The sequence below is a fragment of the Rhineura floridana genome, chromosome 5 (genome assembly GCF_030035675.1).
Source record: "Rhineura floridana isolate rRhiFlo1 chromosome 5, rRhiFlo1.hap2, whole genome shotgun sequence".
NCBI classification, from domain to species: Eukaryota; Metazoa; Chordata; class Lepidosauria; order Squamata; family Rhineuridae; genus Rhineura; species Rhineura floridana.
In genome coordinates this window covers 76349940-76371782 of record NC_084484.1, presented here as the reverse complement: position 1 = coordinate 76371782, position 21843 = coordinate 76349940, and the positions used below count along the sequence as shown (strand labels likewise).

Here is a 21843-nt window from a genome sequence, read left to right as displayed (position 1 = left end):
CAAAAGCAGGACTACAGCTGAATGTCAAAAAGACTAAAGTAATGACAACAGAAGATTTATGTAACTTTAAAGTTGACAACAAGGACATTGAACTGGTCAAAATACCTTGGCACAGTCATTAACTAAAATGGAGACAACAGCAAGATATCAGAAGAAGTCTAGGACTGGGGAAGGCAGCTATGAGAGAACTAGAAAAGGTCCTCAAATGCAAAGATGTATCACTGAACACTAAAGTCAAGATCACGCAGACCATGGTATTCCGATGTATGGATGTGAAAGTTGGACAGTGAAAAAAGCGGATAAGAGAAAAATCAACTCATTTGAAATGTGGTGTTGGAGGAGACCTTTGCGCATACCATGGACTGCAAAAAAGACAAATTATTGGGTGTTAGAACAAATTAAACCAAACTATCACTAGAAGCTAAAATGATGAAACTGAGGTTATTATACTTTGGACACATCATGAGAAGACATGATTCACTAGAAAAGACAATAATGGTGGGGAAACAGGAGGGAGTAGAAAAAGAGGAAGGCCAAACAAGAGATGGATTGATTCCATAAAGGAAGCCACAGACCTGAACTTACAAGGTCTGAACAGGTGGTTCATGACAGATGCTCTTGGAGGTCACTGATTCATAGGGTCGCCATAAGTTGTAACCTACTTGAAGGCACATAACAACAACAGGAAAGTAGACTTACTACTGAATTTCACTTCTTGTGTTTTTTGTATCATCTGAAGTGCATTTTTAGACTTCCACTACATCATTTTTTCCAAACAGCAGTACATATTTGAGAATGGCTTTTTCCACATTTTGATATGTCCTCCCTGTAGGAAAGTTCCTCTCTTTTTGGACATTATTAACACTATTACTAAATTCGTCTTCCCTTTTAACGATAGCACCATTTCCTTAAATATCTCCCCATCTCTTGTGGAAAACCTTATCCCCCCACCTCCTTCTCTACATGCAATTGAAACTGACAACAACTGGGAAAAGCCCAGTACATTTCACTGGCAGCATGGTGGTGGTGACACCTTTTCTTTGAAAAGGTTATGTATGTAATCTTCTTCATGCATGCATGTGTGGACAGGATCCAGGATGATTACTTTTAGTCAGTAATGTTGTTTTATCTTTTGATATTGTTTTAAATTTTGTATTCTGCATGTTTGTACAATTTTTAAATACCTTTGAGACATTTTTTGTAATAAGCAATGGATAAATGTAATAAAGAATAATGACAGGGTGAAGGACAGCTGCTCAAACACACATACTCTTCTTCAGACATCAGGCTGCATGTTGTTGGGGCAGGTGTACAACAGAAATTGTACTTAGCGTGAATTGCTATGGGCAGACTGGAGTGGAGGACACTCTGTTAACCGAGATGATCCTCCCTCTGGGAGTGACAGGCAGGGTCCTTTCCAATCTTCCACCTCCTTTCCAAAGGGGGGAACCATCGCTTTCGCGAGACCAACTGGTGGAGCAAGACAACTCCTCAACCCCACCAAGCCACACACAAAACCCCCATCCCAAACACATGGGGAACCAAAAACACAAAACTGTAAATAACTGGGCCTAGACAGACTTAGAGGCCACCCAGCCACTATCCACTCCAACTAAGCGATAATCTACGCAGCATAGCAGCCACCAAGCAGAGGAAGTGAGAGGCAGTCTGAATGTCCTCCCCTCCAATATTCAAAGAGAAAGTAAAACTTCCACTTTTGCCAGACTGGAGGGGAGGACACGCTGTTGACAGGGATGTAACAGAGCAATCCCACCGAAGGGGCAGGCTTCCTTTGCACCATGCCTAACTGGGACCCCCCCACACACAACACCATCCTTCTGAATGCAGCATCAGAAGAAAACACATCCACCCAAAACTGCTTTGTGAAGGTGTGCACCAAAGCCCAGGTAGCTGCCTTACAGATGTCTATAATGGGAAACTAGCCTTGGCAGGCAGCCACTCCCCTCAGCAAATGGGTCAACATCCCCACAGGAGACTGCTTACCACTTAAGGCCTCATAGGCCTTCCCAATCGCCTCTCTCAGCCACCTCACAATGGAAGAGGTGGAAGCTTTATTGCCAGCTGACAGCCCTGCAAAACAAACAAACAGGAATTCCAATCTACGGATTTCCTGGGTTCTGTCTAAGTAGGAACGCAGGGCTGGATGGATGTCCAGGGTGCGCTGCTTCATTTCCTGTGAACAGGAAGGATTGGGATAGAATGAAGGCAACATCACCTCTTGGGAACAGTGGAATACTGAGTTTACCTTTGGAATGAAAGAGGGATGAGTCTGCAGCACCACTTTGTCAGAATGAAAAAATGCACAGTTGAGGATCAGAAGACAGAGTGCCCAGTTCTAAAATGCATCTAGCCAAGGTGATAGCCACCAGAAACATCATCATGAGAGCCAGCAGCTTAAGGGAACAAGTTGCCATGGGTTCAAAAGGTGGACCCATAAGAGCAGTAAGGACCCAATTGAGATTACAACTGGGGAACCTATGGACCACCTGTGGCAACTTAAGCCCCCCATGAATTAAATGTTTATACAAGGTGTGCAAAGACAGCACCGGACCCCCAAGACTGGCTAAAATGCTGCTGAGTGCCGCCGCTTGGCGTTTGATAGTGCCTTTCATTACCCACTCCCACCTGGATAATGCCAAGCAGATCTTTAACACTCTGTGAAGTGTGGTCTACCCCCAACATCGTACACCAAGAAACAAACAAACACCACATCGTCAAGTACACCCTATTGGTAGATGCCTGGCGGGAGGAGAGCAGGGTGTCAAAGACACTCCCAAGTATGTCAGAGATTGTGTGGCAGTCAAGGAACTCTTCTCCTGTTGACCATGAAAAGCAGATCCTGTAGACACTGAAGGGTCACCTGTGTGTCCTGGAAACACCATTCCCAGGACAGAGGCTGGACCAGAATGTTGTCCAGATATGGATAAAGACAGATCCTGCTGGTGCGCTGATGGGCAACAAAGGCCACCAACACCTTGGTGAACACCCTTGGAGCCAAGGACAGGCTAAATGGAAGGGTGTGATACCGGAAGTGGGTTTTATCATATGAAGAAATTTGCAGTAACTTGGCTGAATTGGAATGTGCAGGTGCCTTGAAAGGTCTATGGAGGCCATACAATCCCCCTTCTCAGTGCTGCAACAACTGACTGAAGGGTTTCCATCTTGAACCTCTGTTTGACCATGGTTATGTTTACCCAACTTGAGGTCCAAGATGGCTCTGGCGTCACTATTTTTCTTGGGCACCAAGAAAAAGAACACAGAAATTCCATACCAATTCTGCAAGGTGAGCACCAGTTCTATTGCATGAATGGGGAAGAGATGGTTGATGGCCTTCCTGCAGTTCTGGTGCTTGTCAGGTTTCTGGGATCTAGGGGTTGGAGAAAACCTGTTGCGCTGAGTCCAGAAGAATTCCAGAATGTAGCTGGCTGTGACGATGTCCAGCACTCACCTGTCTGAGGTGATGCTGTGTCATCTTCTCGTGAAGTGCAGAATCCAAGAAGTTGATTCAGATCCCTGGTTGTATCAAGTGGAGACAGGCTCCTTGGCACCTTTAAAGAACCACCAGCCTGCTTAGAGGCAGACTGTACCCTGCCCTACCAGGCCTCCTCCAGTTGGCCTTGAAATGATTATACTGTCTGGATTTCACAAAGCCTTTGGTATTACGAAAGGAACTATTGTGGCGCCTCTTTTAGTCTTCCTTCCTGACCAAAGGAAGAACTTTTTTCTTGTCCTTCATCTTAACCAAATGCTTTTCAAGTGATTCTCCGAAAAACTGAGAGCCAGAAATGGGAGGCTGACCAATTTCTGCTGAAAGGCCTGGTCCACCTCCCACCGTCTGAGCCAAATGTTTCTCCTGGCCATTGTGGTGGCGGCCATCAAACTAGGAGAAAACTGGAGTGCATCCAGTGAGGCATCCACTGACAAGGCTGAAGCATGAGAATTTTTTTAACTGTCTCTGAGGAACTTGGAATATTCTCCATAGCCCCCAACTCCTCAGCCCACAAAAAAAGCCCTAGCAAAAATTGAGGTGGTTGCTGCTATCCTGAAGACCATGGTGTCTGCCTTCAACCTAAGTCAAACAGCCCCTTCAACATGCTTATCTCAAGGATCTTTTGGGCCCTGCTTCCCTTCTGAGGGAATGTTGGGGTTCAATGCCAAAACAGCCACAGGTTGATCCACTGAAGGAAATCTGAGACACTACATTATATCATCAGAAAGGATGTAATGCCGCCTGGTTAGTTTGGAAACATTAGTAGACTGATTGGGACATGCCCATTCTGCATCCAAAACATCCTCAAATGACTGGTGAAAGGGTACTGTGGCTGGCTTAGCGGCAGCAGAAGGAAACGCCTTGCAAGTATTCTGGGTAGCCTCAGCCGAAGACTCTTCCTCTGAAAGCTGCAACACCCCACGGGCTTTCTCCAAAAGATGCAAGAAAATCTCTGAAGGAAACATTTGCTGCTGAAGGATAACCACCTCAAGCTCTTCATCAGAAAGAGCCCCCTCCCCCCATCCTTATGAGAATCCCCTGACCCCAAGGAAGCCTCCCCACCACTGCAGAGTCCAAATATGCTTCTCCAGAAGGAGCGAGAGCCACGTGTCCCAGCTGAGACTGGACCTCTGGAACACTGGCCCTCCTCCTAGGACAGCCTTTCTCAACTAGTGGGCCACCAGGTAGTGTTGGACCACAACTCCCATCAGCTTCAGCCAGCATTGCCAATGGTCAAGAAAGATGGGAATTGTGGTCCAACAACATCTGGTGGCCCACTAGTTGGGAAAGGCTGGCCTAGGAAGATGGGAGTGGGAATAAAAGGAAGAGGAGGAAGAATAATGATCCCTTTCCATGATCACCTGAGGCAGAGCAGAATGTGGGGGATGGTCTCTGTGAGTTCCTGAGAGATACAGGTGCGCAACCATGGGGGAAAAAACCTGGAAATTTCCCAACTGGTGGGAGCCTCCCATGTTGGCTATCAATAACTGAGGCCCCTGCCAGGTCTTGAACAAGTAGCAATAACCCAGATGCCACTGAGGCACTATACCTCGACTCAGAGGCCACAGACTCATGTGAGTTAGACATCTCACCCCCTTGAATAACCAGGCCCAAGGATTCCATTGCCTCATGCCCACTCCAATGATGAGGTCCAACAAGTGGAACAAATACCAAGTAAATGCCCCCAAATGACCCCTACAGGTGAACAGGGGCGAATGGAAGCAGGCAGCCACTCAGAATGACTGAGAAAGGGTCCCGGAAATGAGAAAGCTAGTAAACCACCCACAAGAGATAATCACTGCTCATAGCAGGAAGAGAGATGCTCCTGTCTATTAGCCTCTTGACAGGAAGTAGACCCTAAAGCAAGCCTCTTCCCCAGCGACCACAGGCCAACCCACCTATTGTTGGGCACTGCCTGCTGTTGTTACATGATACTAGACCACACAGAGGAGGAGAGGTTGGACAGAGGGAACCCCCCAAAATCCACCCTCTGGGCAATTGCACATTGGGCAACCTCTTCAAGGGAGATCACAGCAAGCTGCAAAGTAGCATAAGATACCAAAACACCTCCACGTTCTGTGAATGTAAGGGAGAGGATGGTGCAGTAAAGCTGGGAGTCAATTGGAAGTGTTTTTCAAAACAGTGCTCCTGCCAAAAAAATTCAAAGATGGCAGAAGCAGGAATAGAAGCAAATGGTGCTCTCATCCAAAAAAGCTCTGAGAAGCAAACTGTGTTCCAAAATGGCATTTCCTCCAAAATTGCAGTTACTGCCACAATGTGGACAGCTAGGAAGAATGGGAGTGTGATAACTGTCCACTAGTTAGCGCAGCCCTTCCTCGCCCCTATATTCTGGGCTCTGGCAGCATTAAAATAGTCCAAAAAAGAGACATGCCCCTCAACCAATGGCTGCTCCTTCTCACTCCCCCAACCCCAGAACAGCCAAGAGATGGGGAGAATAGAACCCAAACCAAAACTCCAGGGTACACAGGCAGACTGAGTGCAACCAGGAGAGGAGGACTTACAGAGACAAAACAATAGCTGTATCGATGGGAAAGGGCCACACAGCAAGCCAAACCCACATTTTGCAAGACTGACAGTGTCAGTTTGGTGAGAGGAATGGCTCCTCCCCATGGAGAGGAGGCAAAAGACTAAAAAAGGTCCTGCCATTCCCAGAGGCAGGATCATCCCTATCAACAGAGTGTCCTCCACTCCAGTCTGGCAAAGGGAATTACGTGCACCAGACATCCATCTCCCATCCTGGGACTGGACACCACAGGAAAGCATGCATCATCAGTCTTCTCTTCAAAGTTTGCAATTTCCCTGAATTTTAATTGTTTTTGTCTACTGGAAATATGTGTTTGTCTATTAAATTTATATCCCTCACTTCCTCCCAAAGGAGCCCAGGTTGACAAACACACAATAAAACAAAACATTGAAAAACACATCACTGATAAAGTAATACAATTAAAAATGAAATAAAAACAATACTTAAAACATTTAAAAACAATTAAAAACCGGTGGGCCACCAGCCATATGCCAAGGTATCGTGTTCAGAGCTGTGGAGAATGTCACAAGAGCTCAGTAGAGGCGGTACAATCATTACTGTCCTCTCTTACAGAGTCAAAAAACAAAATTTTATTTGGTGTAAGCTTGCTATACTTGTCTTTATTTATTATTAATTTGAAAGAAATGGATGAGCAAAGAAAAACTAGTGCATACTGTGAACTTTGCTAGAGATAAAAAATAAAGATCAACAACAAAAGGCTGCCAGTCCTCAAGTCCTTGCTAAGGTTGCACAAGGTGGGAAGCAGCAGAACAGTCAATTAAAATAATATAATTGGATTCTAGTTCTGGAAAAGTTGAAGACTACAGCATACATAACCCAGGTATACATTTTCAGTCATGGTATTTGGTTCTTACAGCTGGGCAAATAGTCCAGAGATGCTTCGCACATTACAAAACTCCTACACAACATTTCCAGGAGAGACTCTAGTTCATGAGAATGTAGGTAATAACAACACGTGTTCGTCTGTAGGTGCTACAAGACTGTTTGTTACCATGAAGACACTTTTGTGCTGGAATTAACAGAAAATCCATGTGTAAACTGTAAAAGTTTGATAACACACACTCATGATTATTAGGAGTTAAGTATACGATTATAACAGGTATACAGGCCGGGAAGCTATGATTAATCAGTGCACGCCCAACTGCATGAATATGGAGTGAAACTGAAGCAACATCACCACCATGAATGGATCATCATGTTATAATCTTATCCACAGGTTTCTTATTCATTCCTGCTTTCTTTCTGTGTAGGTGCTGTCAAATGCACTGAGTAGCATCTAAATGAGAAATTAGTTACTTTAAATTATGTGTTGCCAATATAGCACAGTTTGCCTTATTTCTCAAATGAATTAAATCAATTTCTGTTAAAAAACTTCTTTTTAACTTTGTCAAGATGTTAAAAACACTTCATTTGCTGTCTTCATTATTAAACTTGCTGTAAACCCATGGCAATTGTTTCTTGCATATTCATACCCTAACCCTTAACTTTGCCATCTGTGGGGTCAAGTTGATCCTAAAAGAGGAACGGAAAGTTGTACTAAAAGAAAATAATCAGTCAGGGCTTCTTCCAGGCCCAAAATTCATATGTTGAATGTTTTTAGCAATGCCAAACCTACAGAGTGCAGATCAGGTCAGAACATTAAGTGGTTTCTCTCACAACAGAACCATATATATATATATTTAAAACTACATCTTGTTCAGCTTTGAAAAATATGCCATATCTGTGCATTCAGCATTTTAGGCAATCAAATTGCTCAGAATGGGCATGTTTGACCCAGTTTCTTGCTTTTTAAATCCTAAAATCGTAACTAAAGCTATTAATGTAATATTCATAAAATCCTGCTGTTTCAGAATATTTTTGACCTGCTTAAAAGCAGTATGCTTATGTGAGCACTATTCCCACACACAACCCGGAGCTCTTAGAACATAGTATCAACAAACACTTCTCTCTAAAAGAGGACAGCATTTTTTTCGCATGAGAGAGAGAATGCATGTGTTTTGTGTAAATATTTCCATGTATAAAATATAATATATATGCAGTAGATACAGACAGGCTGCATGCTAGAGTTGTCATTGTTGGGTTCTGCTTGTTAAAGGCAGCAATGATGTGTATGCATGCATTTCAGAACAGAATCTAACTTCAATCATGTAAAATCTGAAAGTCAGACCCAAAAAGTATTGCCTAGAAAATATTCAGCACAGAGGTTATTTTTTAATTGCACACCATTGAAAACAATGCAGAAACCTTACAGTGAGTTTATCCTGTGGCTTAAGTTAAAAAACACACAAGTATAATAGACATTTCTGCTTCTAAGAGAAGAGCCACTGAAGTAGGTGGACATCTTCTGGAAGCATGGTAAGTAAACCTCTGGAAATGGATCTTACATTTTATGTATTTTTTGACTACTGCATTTTAAATGCAGTTACCAATAAAAATTAAATAATGCAGTACACAATTGTCTTAAGTCCAAAGTGCTTCACATAAAGAGCAGGGAGGGGAAGAATCAAAAATACAAAGAGATAAGGAGGAATACACCTACAACTGATGCTAGAAAGTAGTGATTTATGCTTCCTAGATCCAGCTTAAAATGTCCCTTTGACATAAAAAACAACACACGCACTGGAAACAATTCAATTCTAAACTACACACAAGTACACACACACAGTGCCTGCCAATAAAATCTACACCCCGCGGCCATTATATTAAGGCTGTGCAAAACATGTTTTTAAAAAATCACTCCAAATATCAGGAGTGTATTTTTTGGCATGAGGGACTGTGAAGATTTACCGGGGATCACCTTGGGCAGAATGGCTTCTACCACAAGTGCCCCTTTAAAAAAGCCTCACATCCGCCTCTACAAGAGTCAGGGCAATTCAGTCAGTCCAGCTTGGGGCAGGGAGCAGATGCTACCATAACGGGCTTTTGGAGCTCATGAGCTTAAATAGCCCTGAACTAGCAAGAGGAAGAGAGAGACTGGCTTGCTGGAGAAGAGAGACGCAGAGGCCTGAGGGACTTCCATATATTGATTTCTCTACAGCTTCTTTCTCTGCCACCAGGGAGATACAGGGGACACTGACAAGATACATCCCCTACCACCCCAACCCATTTGGGGAGAAGATACTGTTGCATTGGGACATTATGTGTGACCCTAGGGTGTCTTAAGAAGGTGCTAGCAGCTGGACCTAGCACTCCCCAAGCCCCATAGGTCTGGGAAAGGGGCTATTGGAGTGGTACAGGCTCTACAAGCTGATTGACTAAGTGTACTGGGACACAACTGAACTCTGAGTATCTACCAAAGATGCCCCTGGAGAGGATCCTGGCATGGAGAAAGGCAAGGCTGAAATCACTTAGAAGAACCTGCTACTATTACTGTGGGAACTTGGGACTGTATTGCCTGGGGAAGGAGTGTCAATCTGTACCAAGGGCCAAAAGCCAATAAAGCTGGAGTTGCTGCACTTTTGCTGCCTTGTTTTCAATTGAGTCTCATATTTGAACATATTCCCCTATGGAAGTTATGAATGAGGAGGCAGTCAATGTGCCATTTCCTCAAGACAGGGTCACAGGGGCTCTGCTAGGAAAAGGGACATTAAACTCCAGTATGAGCATGGAAGGTTTTTGCAGCAGCCTTGAATGCTGGCCTTTATTATTTTATCTACTCCATATGGTATGCATAATTACAAGCTCCTTAATACTTGCCTAAATCACATCAATTTGAAAGGACATAGAAGTAAATGTTACATCTAAAGATTAAAGTGAGACACAGAATATTAATTGGAACTAATAATATTTACGCAGTCTGTATTAACATTCCTGAATACTGATATTTGCATTGTTACTCTTTGAATTATCCCTTTTGACTGGAAAATCCTGCTTACACAAAACATTTTTCTTTTCTTTCATCCATACCTTTCCACAAGTAAGTTCCTGTGTTCTACTTTTTAAAGATTTGTTTTGCTACTTTCTTCAAATCTCCAGCCCTAAATAATTAGCTTGTGACTATGTTCAAAGTTAATTACCTAGGCCCAGATCCTGAGGCAGGAGTGTGCAACTCTACTCATTTATTTAGGACTTGTATAAGTCCTATTCATGCTTTACAGGTGAAAACTTTGTATGGTTTTCCTGTTATTATAGAAGTCTAGGGAAAACTCCAGTGCATATCCAGTTCCTATTTCACATGCATTTGTAGGATTATATTATTTTAAACATATAACAATATTTAAAGAGGATTCTATCACTGAAAACTACATGATAATGTGTATAGGAGCTGCATGCTTAGATTTTATTTATCTTTTACACAACACATAATTTATGTGGCTTCATCACAGCTCTATATTCATACATGTGTGGAGGCTGCTATTATCTCAAAGTAATGGCAGAAATTACATCCTGGACTCCTTCAGGAGGAAGGGGGGGATATAAATAGAACAACAACAGACTCAATCCGATTTTACAGGATCCCCAGGTCATCCAACCATTTTGCAATAGTTTCTAGCCCCAATCACTTTTTAAGTGCATGGGCATTTGCCTTTTGGGGCTTGAAATTGAGATAAGGGAGAATAAAAATGAACTCAGGTACATACTCACTTTCTCCTGCACCATGCTATTATCTTCGGTGGATGAGAGGAATTGACTTTGGGTAGGTTAAGCATGCACAGCCAACACAGGATTGTATCCAGTGTCTTACCATTTAAGCAATACCTTAAGTATTCTGTGAGTGTGCTTTGTTGGATCCAGCCATCTAAAACTTGAAAGACTAGTCGGGGTTGCCAACTTTCTTAATTTAATCTACTGTTCAGACTATTAAGCACAGCATGATTAAAAGGAACACAGCATAGGAATGCAGCATGAGGCAAATTGCTGGCACATACCAGCTCTTCTGTTAAGAAATTAAGCAGCCGTTTGCACAGTTTGCAGCAGAAGGAGCAGTGAAGGCTGGCCAGGTGGAAGAAGTCCTGGAACTAGAAATACTCAGTATGCAAAGCAGAAACACAAGAGGCAGCATGATGAATTTGTTCATGGATGCTTTTTTTAAGGTCACTGCATCATATCGAAAACATATCACGGTTCACCATGTTCCATTACATACTTATTAAAGAGAGCTGGCCGTGTGTGTTTGTATGTACGTGTGTGTACATCACCCCAAAAACCCAATTTGTTGCATATATATGACCAGGAGAGTCTTTAAAACAGAGTAAACACAATGATCAATCTAGCCTGGTATTATCACCTTATCAGCTCTTCAGGGTTCTAGTTAACTTTATTCAACCCTCTTGAATAGGAATAGATATATGCAGGAATGACTAGGAATTCCTTCCTCAGTATAAACATGACTTAAGTCCCTAGTTCTAAAAAAATTAAGGTGGGCCTCATTTAGGTGATGCAAACAGTTGCTAGGGAAAATTGCTGTAAAATACCCAGAAATTGCTGTAAACTGCCCAGAGAGCTTCGGCCATGGGGCGGTATATAAATGTAATGAATAAATAAATAAATAAAATAAGAGTTGTTCTCTGACCTCTGTTATGTGTTTGGAAACCAATACCTACTAACTGGATTAGAAACACAAGATGGGAGCCTTTCAACACTCACAATGTGGGTGGCAGTATAGACTGTGTATCATGTACTTTGTGTTGTATTTCTTGATTATGTCTGGGGCCAAACTGGACAACCCCAGACTTTGCAGGCTATATTCTTCTCTTGGTAATCCCAAACCATTCTAGATGACAGCCAGTGTGGTCCAGTGGACACACTGCTGGGCTTTGATGTGAAAAACAGGTCCAAACCCATATTTGAATACCAGATTTGAATTCCCTCTTGAGTATTAAGTTCCAAAGATGGTCTTGAGCAAGCCACCACATCAGCTCAAAACTTTATTTATTTATTTATTAAATTTATATCCTGCACCTTTCTCCAAAGGAGCCATGGGTGGCAGCATTGCTATGAGTTGAAATTGCTGCTCTGAACTACTTGGAAGAAGAGCAAGATACCAATCCCATCTGGAGTTGGGACCAACTTAACTTGACCATAGTGTCTGGTGCCACTTCCCAAGATGGACCTATGGAAAGACATGCCACTTGACATCTCCAGGAGGTAACCCTGCCATCACCAGTTGAAATTTATTTTGCCTGGAGTTTTTGTTGATTGCATTAATGTTTTACCTGATTTTTTTGTGTTATTGCTATTTTATTATATTGGTGTTATTATTGTTAACTGCCCTGAGCACCATTTGATAGAAAGGTGGAATATAAATTTAACTAAATATTAGACATCCGCCATCTCTGTTATCTTTTCAGTGCCTTTTAACAAGCCTTTTAAGTAGAGACCTTATCCCAGTTTGCATCTGTGTTGGAATTACTCTTTTAGATGTTGTAAAAATTTTTTTAAAGATATTTTGTTTCAATATAATTTTAAAGATTTTTGTTTTCATATGTTTTAAAGTCTTGTTTTTAAGGTGTTTTTGAGTGTTTTGAGTGTTTTTGTTTGCCACCCTGGGCTCCTTCTGGAAAGAAGGGCAGGATATAAATGAATAAATAAATAAATAAATGCCCACAGGAGCCCTATTTCTTTATTTAACGTATTTTTAGGCGGTTTCTTTCTTTTTTTGCCAAATGCCCATCCAGAGTGTCTTATGATATAAAATGGAGGAAAAGAAAAACAGCAATACAACATCTAAAATGGAAAACCCATAAAATTTAAAAGAGCCAGAAAAAACACAGTTCAATCTACCCATCACCCAGTCAATAATTCATCATACCTCGAAGATTAATTAAAAGAGAATGATTCAAGGCCTTCTGAAACCCTGCAATGTGTAACTTGACACAGATTTGATGGAATGGAATTCCAAAGTTGTGAAGCCATATTAGAGAATGGCCATGCCCTGACCAACCTATGGAATGGACATACCAAAAGAGCCTCCAAAGTTGACCTTAAACGGCGGACAGAATGCTATAAGTGCAGGTAGTCCACAAAATTGCTTGGACCCAAACTGTTTAAAGGTCAAAATCAGTACTTTATTTGGCCCAGAAACACACTGGTAACTAGTGCAGCTATTATAAAGATGTTACAGATGCTGATTTCCTAGCTCTCAACAGGACTCTAGTAGCTGTGTCCTGGGCCAGCTAAAGTTTTCAAACAGTTTTTAAAAGTAGTCCTGTGTGGAGTACATTACAGTAAACTAGTCTGAATGTGACCAGAGCATGGGTCACTGTGGCTAGATAAGCCCTATCCAGATGAGGGCACAGTTGGTGTACCAGATGAAACTGATAAAAAATACTTCTGGTCATCAATGCCACCTGAGCTTCCCCAATCAGCACCACATCCAGGAGCACTCCTAAACTGTGTACTTGGTCTTTCAAGGGGAATGTCACCTCGTCCAACACCAGCTGTAAACCACCTTTCGGAGCTGAGGATCACCCTACTCATAGCACCTCCATCTTCCGCAGATCAAACCTCAGCCTGTTTGCCCACATCCATCCCAGGACTGCATCCAGGTACCAGTTTTGGATTTTGACAACTGCTTGTGATGTGAGTATGGAAAAGAAAGGTAGAGCTGAGTGCCATCAATATACTGATAATACTGCAGCTCAAACCTTTGGATGACTTCTCCCAGCAGTTTCATCTAGATGTTAAAAAGCATGGGGACAAAATAGACCTCTGAGTAACCCCACAAGTCAAAGGTCATGGGGCTGAGCAAAAATTCCCCATCACCACCTCCTGGGTATGACCATCCAGGAAGGTCTGGAACCACTGTAACACCAATCCCAGTCCTGATAAATGACCCAGGAGGATGCCATGGTTGATTGTATCAACAGCCACTGAGAGATCCACCTGTACATCCTCCAGAGCAAATCCTCCAGGATGACCAAAGCTGCTTCTATCCCATAACTGGCCTGAATTTAAGACTGGAATGGATCCAAATAATAATTATCACCTAAAACTGCCTGAAACTGAGATGCCATCACTTGCTTTTTATTATTTTGCCCCCCTAAAGCAAATACGGAGCAAGTCAGTAATTGTCCATAGCCAAGGGATCTAATTTGGCTTTTTTAGGAGTGGTTTCACTATTGCTTCCTTGAGGTGAATGGGGACTACTCCCTCTTTCAAGGAGACGCTAACTACCTCAATCCTAATCTTGCCAATCTCAAAAGCCATGAAGGAGAAGGAGCAAGCAAGCAGGTGATAGGCCTAACTTCTCCAAGCAGGTTGTCTACATCTTCAAGCAAAACAAGCAAAAAAGAAGTATACTTCTCAAGAAATGCTAGATGCCATCCTGGTCCCATCCGTTTCTATCTCAGTAATAACAACAACATCAAGGACAGCATGGATGCATGTGATTTTATCTGCATACTGCTTAGCCAGGTGTTTAGCCATTATTATTCTTTAGTTTATCTGCAGAATAGCTGTCCCATGGCTGAACCTCACTCCCCAAACAAATGATCCTTTTATATTAATACTACTTGAGAAAACCAAAGTTTTTTGCTAATTTAGAGACACTCACTAAGGCACTGGCTCATTTCAGATGTCATGGAGGCAAAAGGCAGTCCTTAGGCTCTTCTCCCTTGCACTAGTGCACTCCTTTCCTGTCTATTGTTTGAAATTGCTGTAGTTTGCTGTGACATCTTTATTGGGAAAACAGGGTTATTGCTAACTATAATGCTTCTGAAAGTACAGTTTGAACTGATCTCTAGTCTGGAGGCAAACAATGGTTAGCAGTAATAATAGTTTGTCAAAGCAGATGTCATGGCAAACTGCAGTTATCGTGAATCATGAAACAGAGAGGGGAGAGGCACATTATCCTATTGGAGGAGCCTGAAAGGGGACTCACAACTGATCTATAATTTCTAATTGAGGAGAGCAAGGAGCTGACTATTTTGAGTGATATAGCTGATCTCCCTCTGGCTGAGTTGCTGCTGCATACGGGAATAGGCCTGGGCAAGGGGGTGGCGAGATTGGTATAGTGCAAACGCGCCAGTGGAGCCAATCCAGTGCTCCTGGCGGCACATTTGCACCACACCGACCGTGCTGCTGTCTCACACTCTACGTTCTGGTACATAGCAGTGACTCAGCCAGATGGAGGTCAGGTGAGCAGTACAGCCCCACCATGTTGTCTGCTACTCGCTGAAAGTAAAAACCCGCCAAATTTTCTGCAAAGTTGAGCACTAGTTACATTGGACAATATTTACAATAGCACCTTTATTTTCCGTGTTTTGCACTGCTTTGATAAGCTACAGGCTGGATCAAAGTTTCAAAAGTATCTCTAAAAAAATAAACTGCCAATTAAAATCTCATTTGCAAGCACTTGTGACTACTTTGATTTTAAAAAAGAGAGAAGTTATAAAATGTATCTTTATTTATGCTGTTAGATGCATACTCTAATGCTGCTTTTACAGTAATCAGAACTAGTTTGACTAGCAATTATAACTTTTCACTAAAGACCTTTTATTCTTCAAATAACTTTTGTGTATAACAATCTACTTTTCAAAATGAGTGTTATTAAAAATAACCAAACACAAAAAACACAATTTTTTATCATCACATCTCAAAGACAAAACTGTTATGATTTAACTGATAGTATTGCTTCCCCTAAAAATTAAATCTAGATACAAATCCTTACAATTTGAAAAAACAACAGCTTTTCCAACCAAACCTTATCCACCCTTGAGTCTTCACCAGCCTACTAAAATGACTTCAAAAGTTCAAATAGTAAGGTATTCAAATAGTAAGGTGGGCTCCCTTTGGGTGGAAAGGCACAATATTAATTAAATTAATTAAATAAATGTAAGATTCTCAACCTGATGAAGCAGAAAAAACTACTTCACAGCTTTTCTTCTGCAGATATTGTTTCTATAGAGGAAATATATTATCATCATAGATACATTTTTGCTTCTGCCACTACTCCATAAATTGACCTTTAGCAATAAGCAAACAATGAAAAAGAGCTCCCTAAGAAACACAAATTGTATTAACTGGCTTCTCAGATGATTAAAAAGAAAATCTACATATGATGGAGCCACAACTTAGTAACTTTGCAAAATAATGGCACCTCTCCGCTGGAAAGAAATGTAAAGACATAGATGCTGACAGTTTCTATAGGCATCTAAAATGGAAGTTTTGTCTTTTGTGAAGTATGACACTCTTTTGAAAAATAATGAAAAAAATCTAAGGAGCTACCAAGGGCTGATATCAGACAAAAATACACAAAGAATGAAGTAATAGTATGTTAAATTTGTTCCAGGTTAAGCTATTTTTATTATTTTTTAAAAAACATAAAAACCCATCCTATAAGTTTTGAATCAAAGGAAGATTCCCTTTTAATCATGAACTTTAAACTGTGCTAACACACAAATATATTTTCTTAAGCAAAACGTGGTGTTGTACAACTGCCATATATTGCAGCCTATCATGTTTTTGATAAATCCATGAAAAACCTAGGGTGCACTCTCTTGGCAGGCCACAATATCTGGCCAGCATGCTACATACAATCCAGAAATCTGACAAACTTGTCTGTTCTAGCAATGGAAATTTAACTGAGTACAGAGTAATTCTTCCTGGGTTATAGAAAGGAATACGCTGCTTAACAATACATAAAGAACTAAAGACCAGTTCACAAATGCAAGTGCATCACTTTATTTCTCATTTCTTCATGACTCCACGGAAAACGAGTCCAATAACTTAGTTGAAAGGCAACTTGAGCTGACAGTGGACAATATGTAAGTTCAGTGATGGCCCACTGAATATTCAGATTGTCATTTGATATTGCAGCATGAAGAGATGAAGCTGCATATGTGAACCAGCTTGAAATACCTGTGCAAATAACTGGAAAACAGTTTGGCATAAAGCTACTTCAGTTGTCTGTAAACTCTGTCATTTACAATTCTGAAGAAGGACATGTTCAAAAGGTTGCAAAACTTTACCTTGTGTATTTTGTTGGAAGATTCTATTTAGATCTAAGGAGGATGCTCTAGAATGTGATTTCTGTGGCCTTGGTGGGGGAGTTGGTGGTTCTCCCCCCTTTTTCATTGCATCTTCAATAGATGTGCTAGAATAAGACCTCAGGAAAAGAAGACAAAATTAAAAGGGGAAAGTTACTGGTATTTTTATGCCTACTGCAAAGGCTATAGAATACAGACACAGGAAGAATTTATTCATTAAATGTGACATACCTCTTGACTCTATGTTTGGAGAGGGTACCAATACAGTAGAGGCAGCCTATGCCCATTCTGCAATGATGTTTAATGTGAATTGAGTGTGTCCCACAGACTTCTGCTTCACATTAAGAATTACTGTGGTAGAGAGGATGAGATCACCCACTATGTGAAGACTAGAGAGAGGTAAATGTGTTTCTCTACTGTGTGAGTACTGTTACAAACATACAAGTTGGGGTATAATATTGTGCAGGGACATTCTTTTAATAGAATTAGGATAAATTCCCCATTAATAAAAATAAAACGAAAACCTATTCTCAGTTATTTGCGGGCTTGCTCCTTGCCTTTACCTAATGCCACTTATTTCAGGATGATACATGGCAAGCGTATTATTGGGTGAAACAGTGTACATAAAAGCTGGAAGGTGATCATTCAAGGGATTACCGTATATTCCGGTGTATAAGATGACTTTTTAACCCTGGAAAATCTTCTCCAAAGTCGGGGGTCGTTTTATATGCCGGGTGTCGTCTTATTAGGGTTGCCATATTGCCTGGATAGCCGGGTTTTACCCGGATTCTAAGCATGCCACCTGGCGCCCGGCTACCCCTTAGGTGGCCCGGATTCTCAGCTTTCATTTAAAAAAAAAATTAAGTTTCTAGGTGGTGCGGTTCTCGAGATATATATAAAAACGTCAGGCACCCCCCCCCCCGGTTGAATCTTTTTTTAAACTACTGTATAGCACTTCGTAGCTTTAACCCCGCCCGTTCAGGATTTCAGCCAATCAGTGAAGTGTTTGTTTGGTGGCAGTGTCTGCAAAACCTCATTGCGAGGCCAGAAAATGGTGGTTTCCCCTCCTGTTTATCTGAAAATCTCATAAATTGGGTAGGTATATACATTTCAGTTTTTCCCCCTGTTGTGTGTAGGAGTCAGATCCTGGGCAGTGTTTTGAAAACCTTCCCAATAGTTGCTTTTGGGGGTAAAAACAGTGCTAATCCCATATGTCCAGAGTAAATCCTATTGAATTCAGTAGGAATTACTTTTGAGTAGACATGATTATGAATGTGCTGAAAATCAATGGGACTTTGGAGTGAATGTAAAAAAGAATTGTGTTTGTGTTCTCTTTCTGCCCCCCCCCCCCAGTCCTATTTTAAAGCAAGTAGGCAGGGCTTACTTAGGTATTGCAGTTTTTATTCTGTAGGAAACTAATACTGATTTTTAAAAAACTAATACTGATTTTTCTGCAATGACCAATTGGTTTGACAATAAACTATTATATGGGCTGTATGTATTTATACATCTGCAGTGTGTGCGTGTGTGTATGGAGTCTTTCCAACACCCCTGTGAGGTAGGGTTGGAAACCAAGGCAGCTCACAACAAGAAATAAAGCCATTTAAAATCCAATAACCATAAAAACAAGTATAAACAGTTGCAAAACAGTGTAAAGTGGCATGATTCGGAATTTTGGGTTGTGTGAATGAAGTTGCTTATCACTTGAGGTTGCATTTCTGTCCCTGTTTGAGTAAGCCCCATTGAATACGCTGGGACTTGCTTCTGAATAAATAAATTTAGGATTGCACTATAAATATCTTTACAGTTTGTGTAAATAATAAATATATTTGATAGTTATGCTTATATAAATATTTCTTCATTTATCATATCTTTGGTTTTTGGTTAGGAATCCTGACTGGTTGTGAGATGCTTAGTTTTTTGCCTTATAGGAATCTTGTTGTGGTTGGTATGGTATTACATTTAGGAAAGTGTTACTGCCTTCTGTATTTTTTTTTCCTATTTGCATTTCACTTATCTTTAACCTCACTCCGTTACAGCCATAGAAGCAACAGCAGCATATGCAAGATAATTAACTCCCATTAGTGATAAGAACAAGAATTTATAATTATTATTTCAATTAAAACAAGAGGCTTATCAATACTTTGAAGAGGACCAGATATTTATTTTCTTTCTGAGCCCAGGACTGGGTCTTTCATGATGCCCGGTGTGTGTGTGTGTGGGGGGGGGGGGAGCAGGAGAGTAGTCGATAAGACAGACATCCTGGCATTGATAATCGAATTAGCAAGGTATGTGTGGGGTTGTTGTACACTTCCAGGCTCAGTTTCATTTTGAGTATGGAGGTGGAACCTGTGTAGATGTGGTTATCAAAGGGAGAAGAAATTTTGAGTTAAGCAAAGCTCTGCTTTTATAAAACCTAAGAAACATACAGTACTTTGAATGTCTGAGTGCCTGCACCACTGGAATACTGGAGGAACTTGTAAAACTTGCTGCAACAGTATTTAGAACTGAGCATGTGGTGTGAAAGACTCCTTTTCCTAACATTTTGGCTTGTTTTTCTCTGATTGTGTATTTTTATTGTTTTTACTATATTTGTAAGCTGTGCTGAGCTCTGTTTTTAACAGCAAAAGGGCAGGATATAAATTCTCTTAATCAATAAATACTCCATAGTGTTGGAAACTAGAGTCTAGGCATTTAATGTTGCTTTTAAAAAAAAGATTTCTCACATCTTTCCCCAGTTTTTGGTGGTAATTCCTAGGCACAAAAACAAAACAACTGGACAATCCAAATATTAATATTTATAAGTTTATAAGTGACAGTTTTCCTGCTAAGTACCTGCATGTCATAAGCAGGGGTAGTCTTATACGGCGAGTATATCCCAAACTCTATATTTTAACTGGAAAAGTTGGGGGTCGTCTTATACGCCCAGTCGTCTTATACGCCGGAATATACGGTATATACGGAATGCCTCCGAATATGTTAACATATTAAGTTAAGATTAATATTGAGGTTAAGTGTGCACAACACATACAGCATGTACAATTTTTAGCATCTGGGACTCTTAAGTAAAACTGACCTTTTAAAATGTATGATTTCAGAGATGGGTAGTAATTGAAAACACCTAAATAATACACACATATCAAGCAGCTTAGACCTGTAGAGCGGGAATAGGGAACATTTTTCAGACCAAAGACCACATTCCCTTATGGACAAGCTTCTCGGGGATTGCATGCCAGTGTTAGGTAAGGCCAGGTAAAATCTCCGGCATCTCCAGGCAGGGCTGGGAGAGACCTCCGTCTGAAATCCTGGAGAATTGCTGCCAGTCAGTGTCAATAATACTGAGGTAGAACATCTATGTCTCTGATTCAGTATAAGACAGCTTCATAGCGTTCTGTGTTCGTGCATGTGGGACAGCAAGTATGTGAGACAAAGATATTCACAAAAAAATTAGTAGCTATTTGGCAAGTTCATCAAAGTAGATATGGATTCAAAACTGTTCTCTGGATCAACAAATAAAACAACTTTTAAAATCCACTTTTTACTGGCAATTTATCCACCCCTGCTTTCTATTCTTGTGCCTTTGCCTTTCTTTCACAGGTTTTGTTCACATCAAATTGACTGTTTTCAGTTGTGGCACCTTCCACGATCACAGGAGGATATCCCCTGGGATCACAGAAGTCGCTATTAACCACTACATAGCTTATATAGTTGATTTGGTCACTTGCAGAAAGCTGATCAAATCAATATCCAGCATTACTCACACTCAATGCCATTGAAATCAAAGGGTTGTTCAATGATTTCAATAGGTCTACTTTGAGTATACCAAATGTTGAAAGTTTTTAAAAAAACTGAAGTGGACTTTCAAGTACAAGCAGCCTTTGTGAGGTTCATATCACCTGCATATTCCACGTCATGGCTTAGCTCCAGAAAGTCTTTTGTTGAAAAGGAAGACATTTTTGCTCATGTATGAAGAGGTTGTTATTCCCACCTCCCCCTGATGCAATCTCTCACAGTGTATAACTTTCCATTCAAGGGTCCTCCAAGCAGCTTTTCAAAGAGCACAAATGCTTGCAATGGGTTGTAGGGAAGCCCTGGTGGCGTGCAGAACACTACACATAGGTCTTTGGATTGAAGCCAACACCTGTTCTCAGTGCTGACTAGAACATTGACTTTTGTTTCCATTTTTAATAAGAATGAAATGTTTAAGATCACTTTGAATTTTCATGAGGGCCTCCTACTGGAAGGAATCGAGGGATATAAATCTAATAAATAAATAATAATAAATAAATTAAACATGCCTAAATCTGGTTGGGTTTAGGCAGGAGAATGAGCCTTCTCCTAACAAATTATATTTACATCTTTTTTGCTCACTTCAAAGACTATTTCACTTTGTCTAGATCGTTTTCCTCACCCCCAAGTGTCTTTTCACAGCCAAGTGCTTCAGGTGAGTTTTCTATACATGTTCTAACAGTAATTTCCATTCTTCTGCTCTGTACACTTCAAAAATCTGTCTTCTGAATTTTAGTTCACTCTTTCACTATATAAAATCAGTTTCTATCTAATATGCTTTGAGCATACAAATGCACTAGCTATTGCTGTAGTTTTTATTTCCACCTTGCCCAGATTTGCCAGCTAGGTAGTGATTCATAGCAAGCAAGCCTCCATTTTATATATAAATCTATGATTTTTCCCCTGCAATAGACTTATACTACACCTTGTAACTGATGCAAAAGTAGGTTCTTTTTGCCCCTGGATGCATAAAGTGCAACCCCCCCCCCAAAAAAAAACAACTCACCAACATGCAGAAGGTAGCAAGCAAGAGCAAGCGCACACAAAAA

The 21843-nt window shown here is 40.9% G+C and overlaps 1 protein-coding gene across 7 annotated transcripts in view; it reads right to left on the bottom strand.

Annotated features, from left to right (window-relative positions):
* Positions 1-21843, bottom strand: part of REPS2 (RALBP1 associated Eps domain containing 2) — a 162036-nt gene that overhangs the window by 44826 nt on the left and 95367 nt on the right. For all 7 annotated transcript variants that reach the window (XM_061627193.1, XM_061627191.1, XM_061627192.1 and 4 more), the window contains one exon: positions 16988-17124. In XM_061627193.1, coding sequence (XP_061483177.1) covers positions 16988-17124 — 137 coding nt within the window. The remainder of the gene's footprint in view (positions 1-16987; positions 17125-21843) is intronic.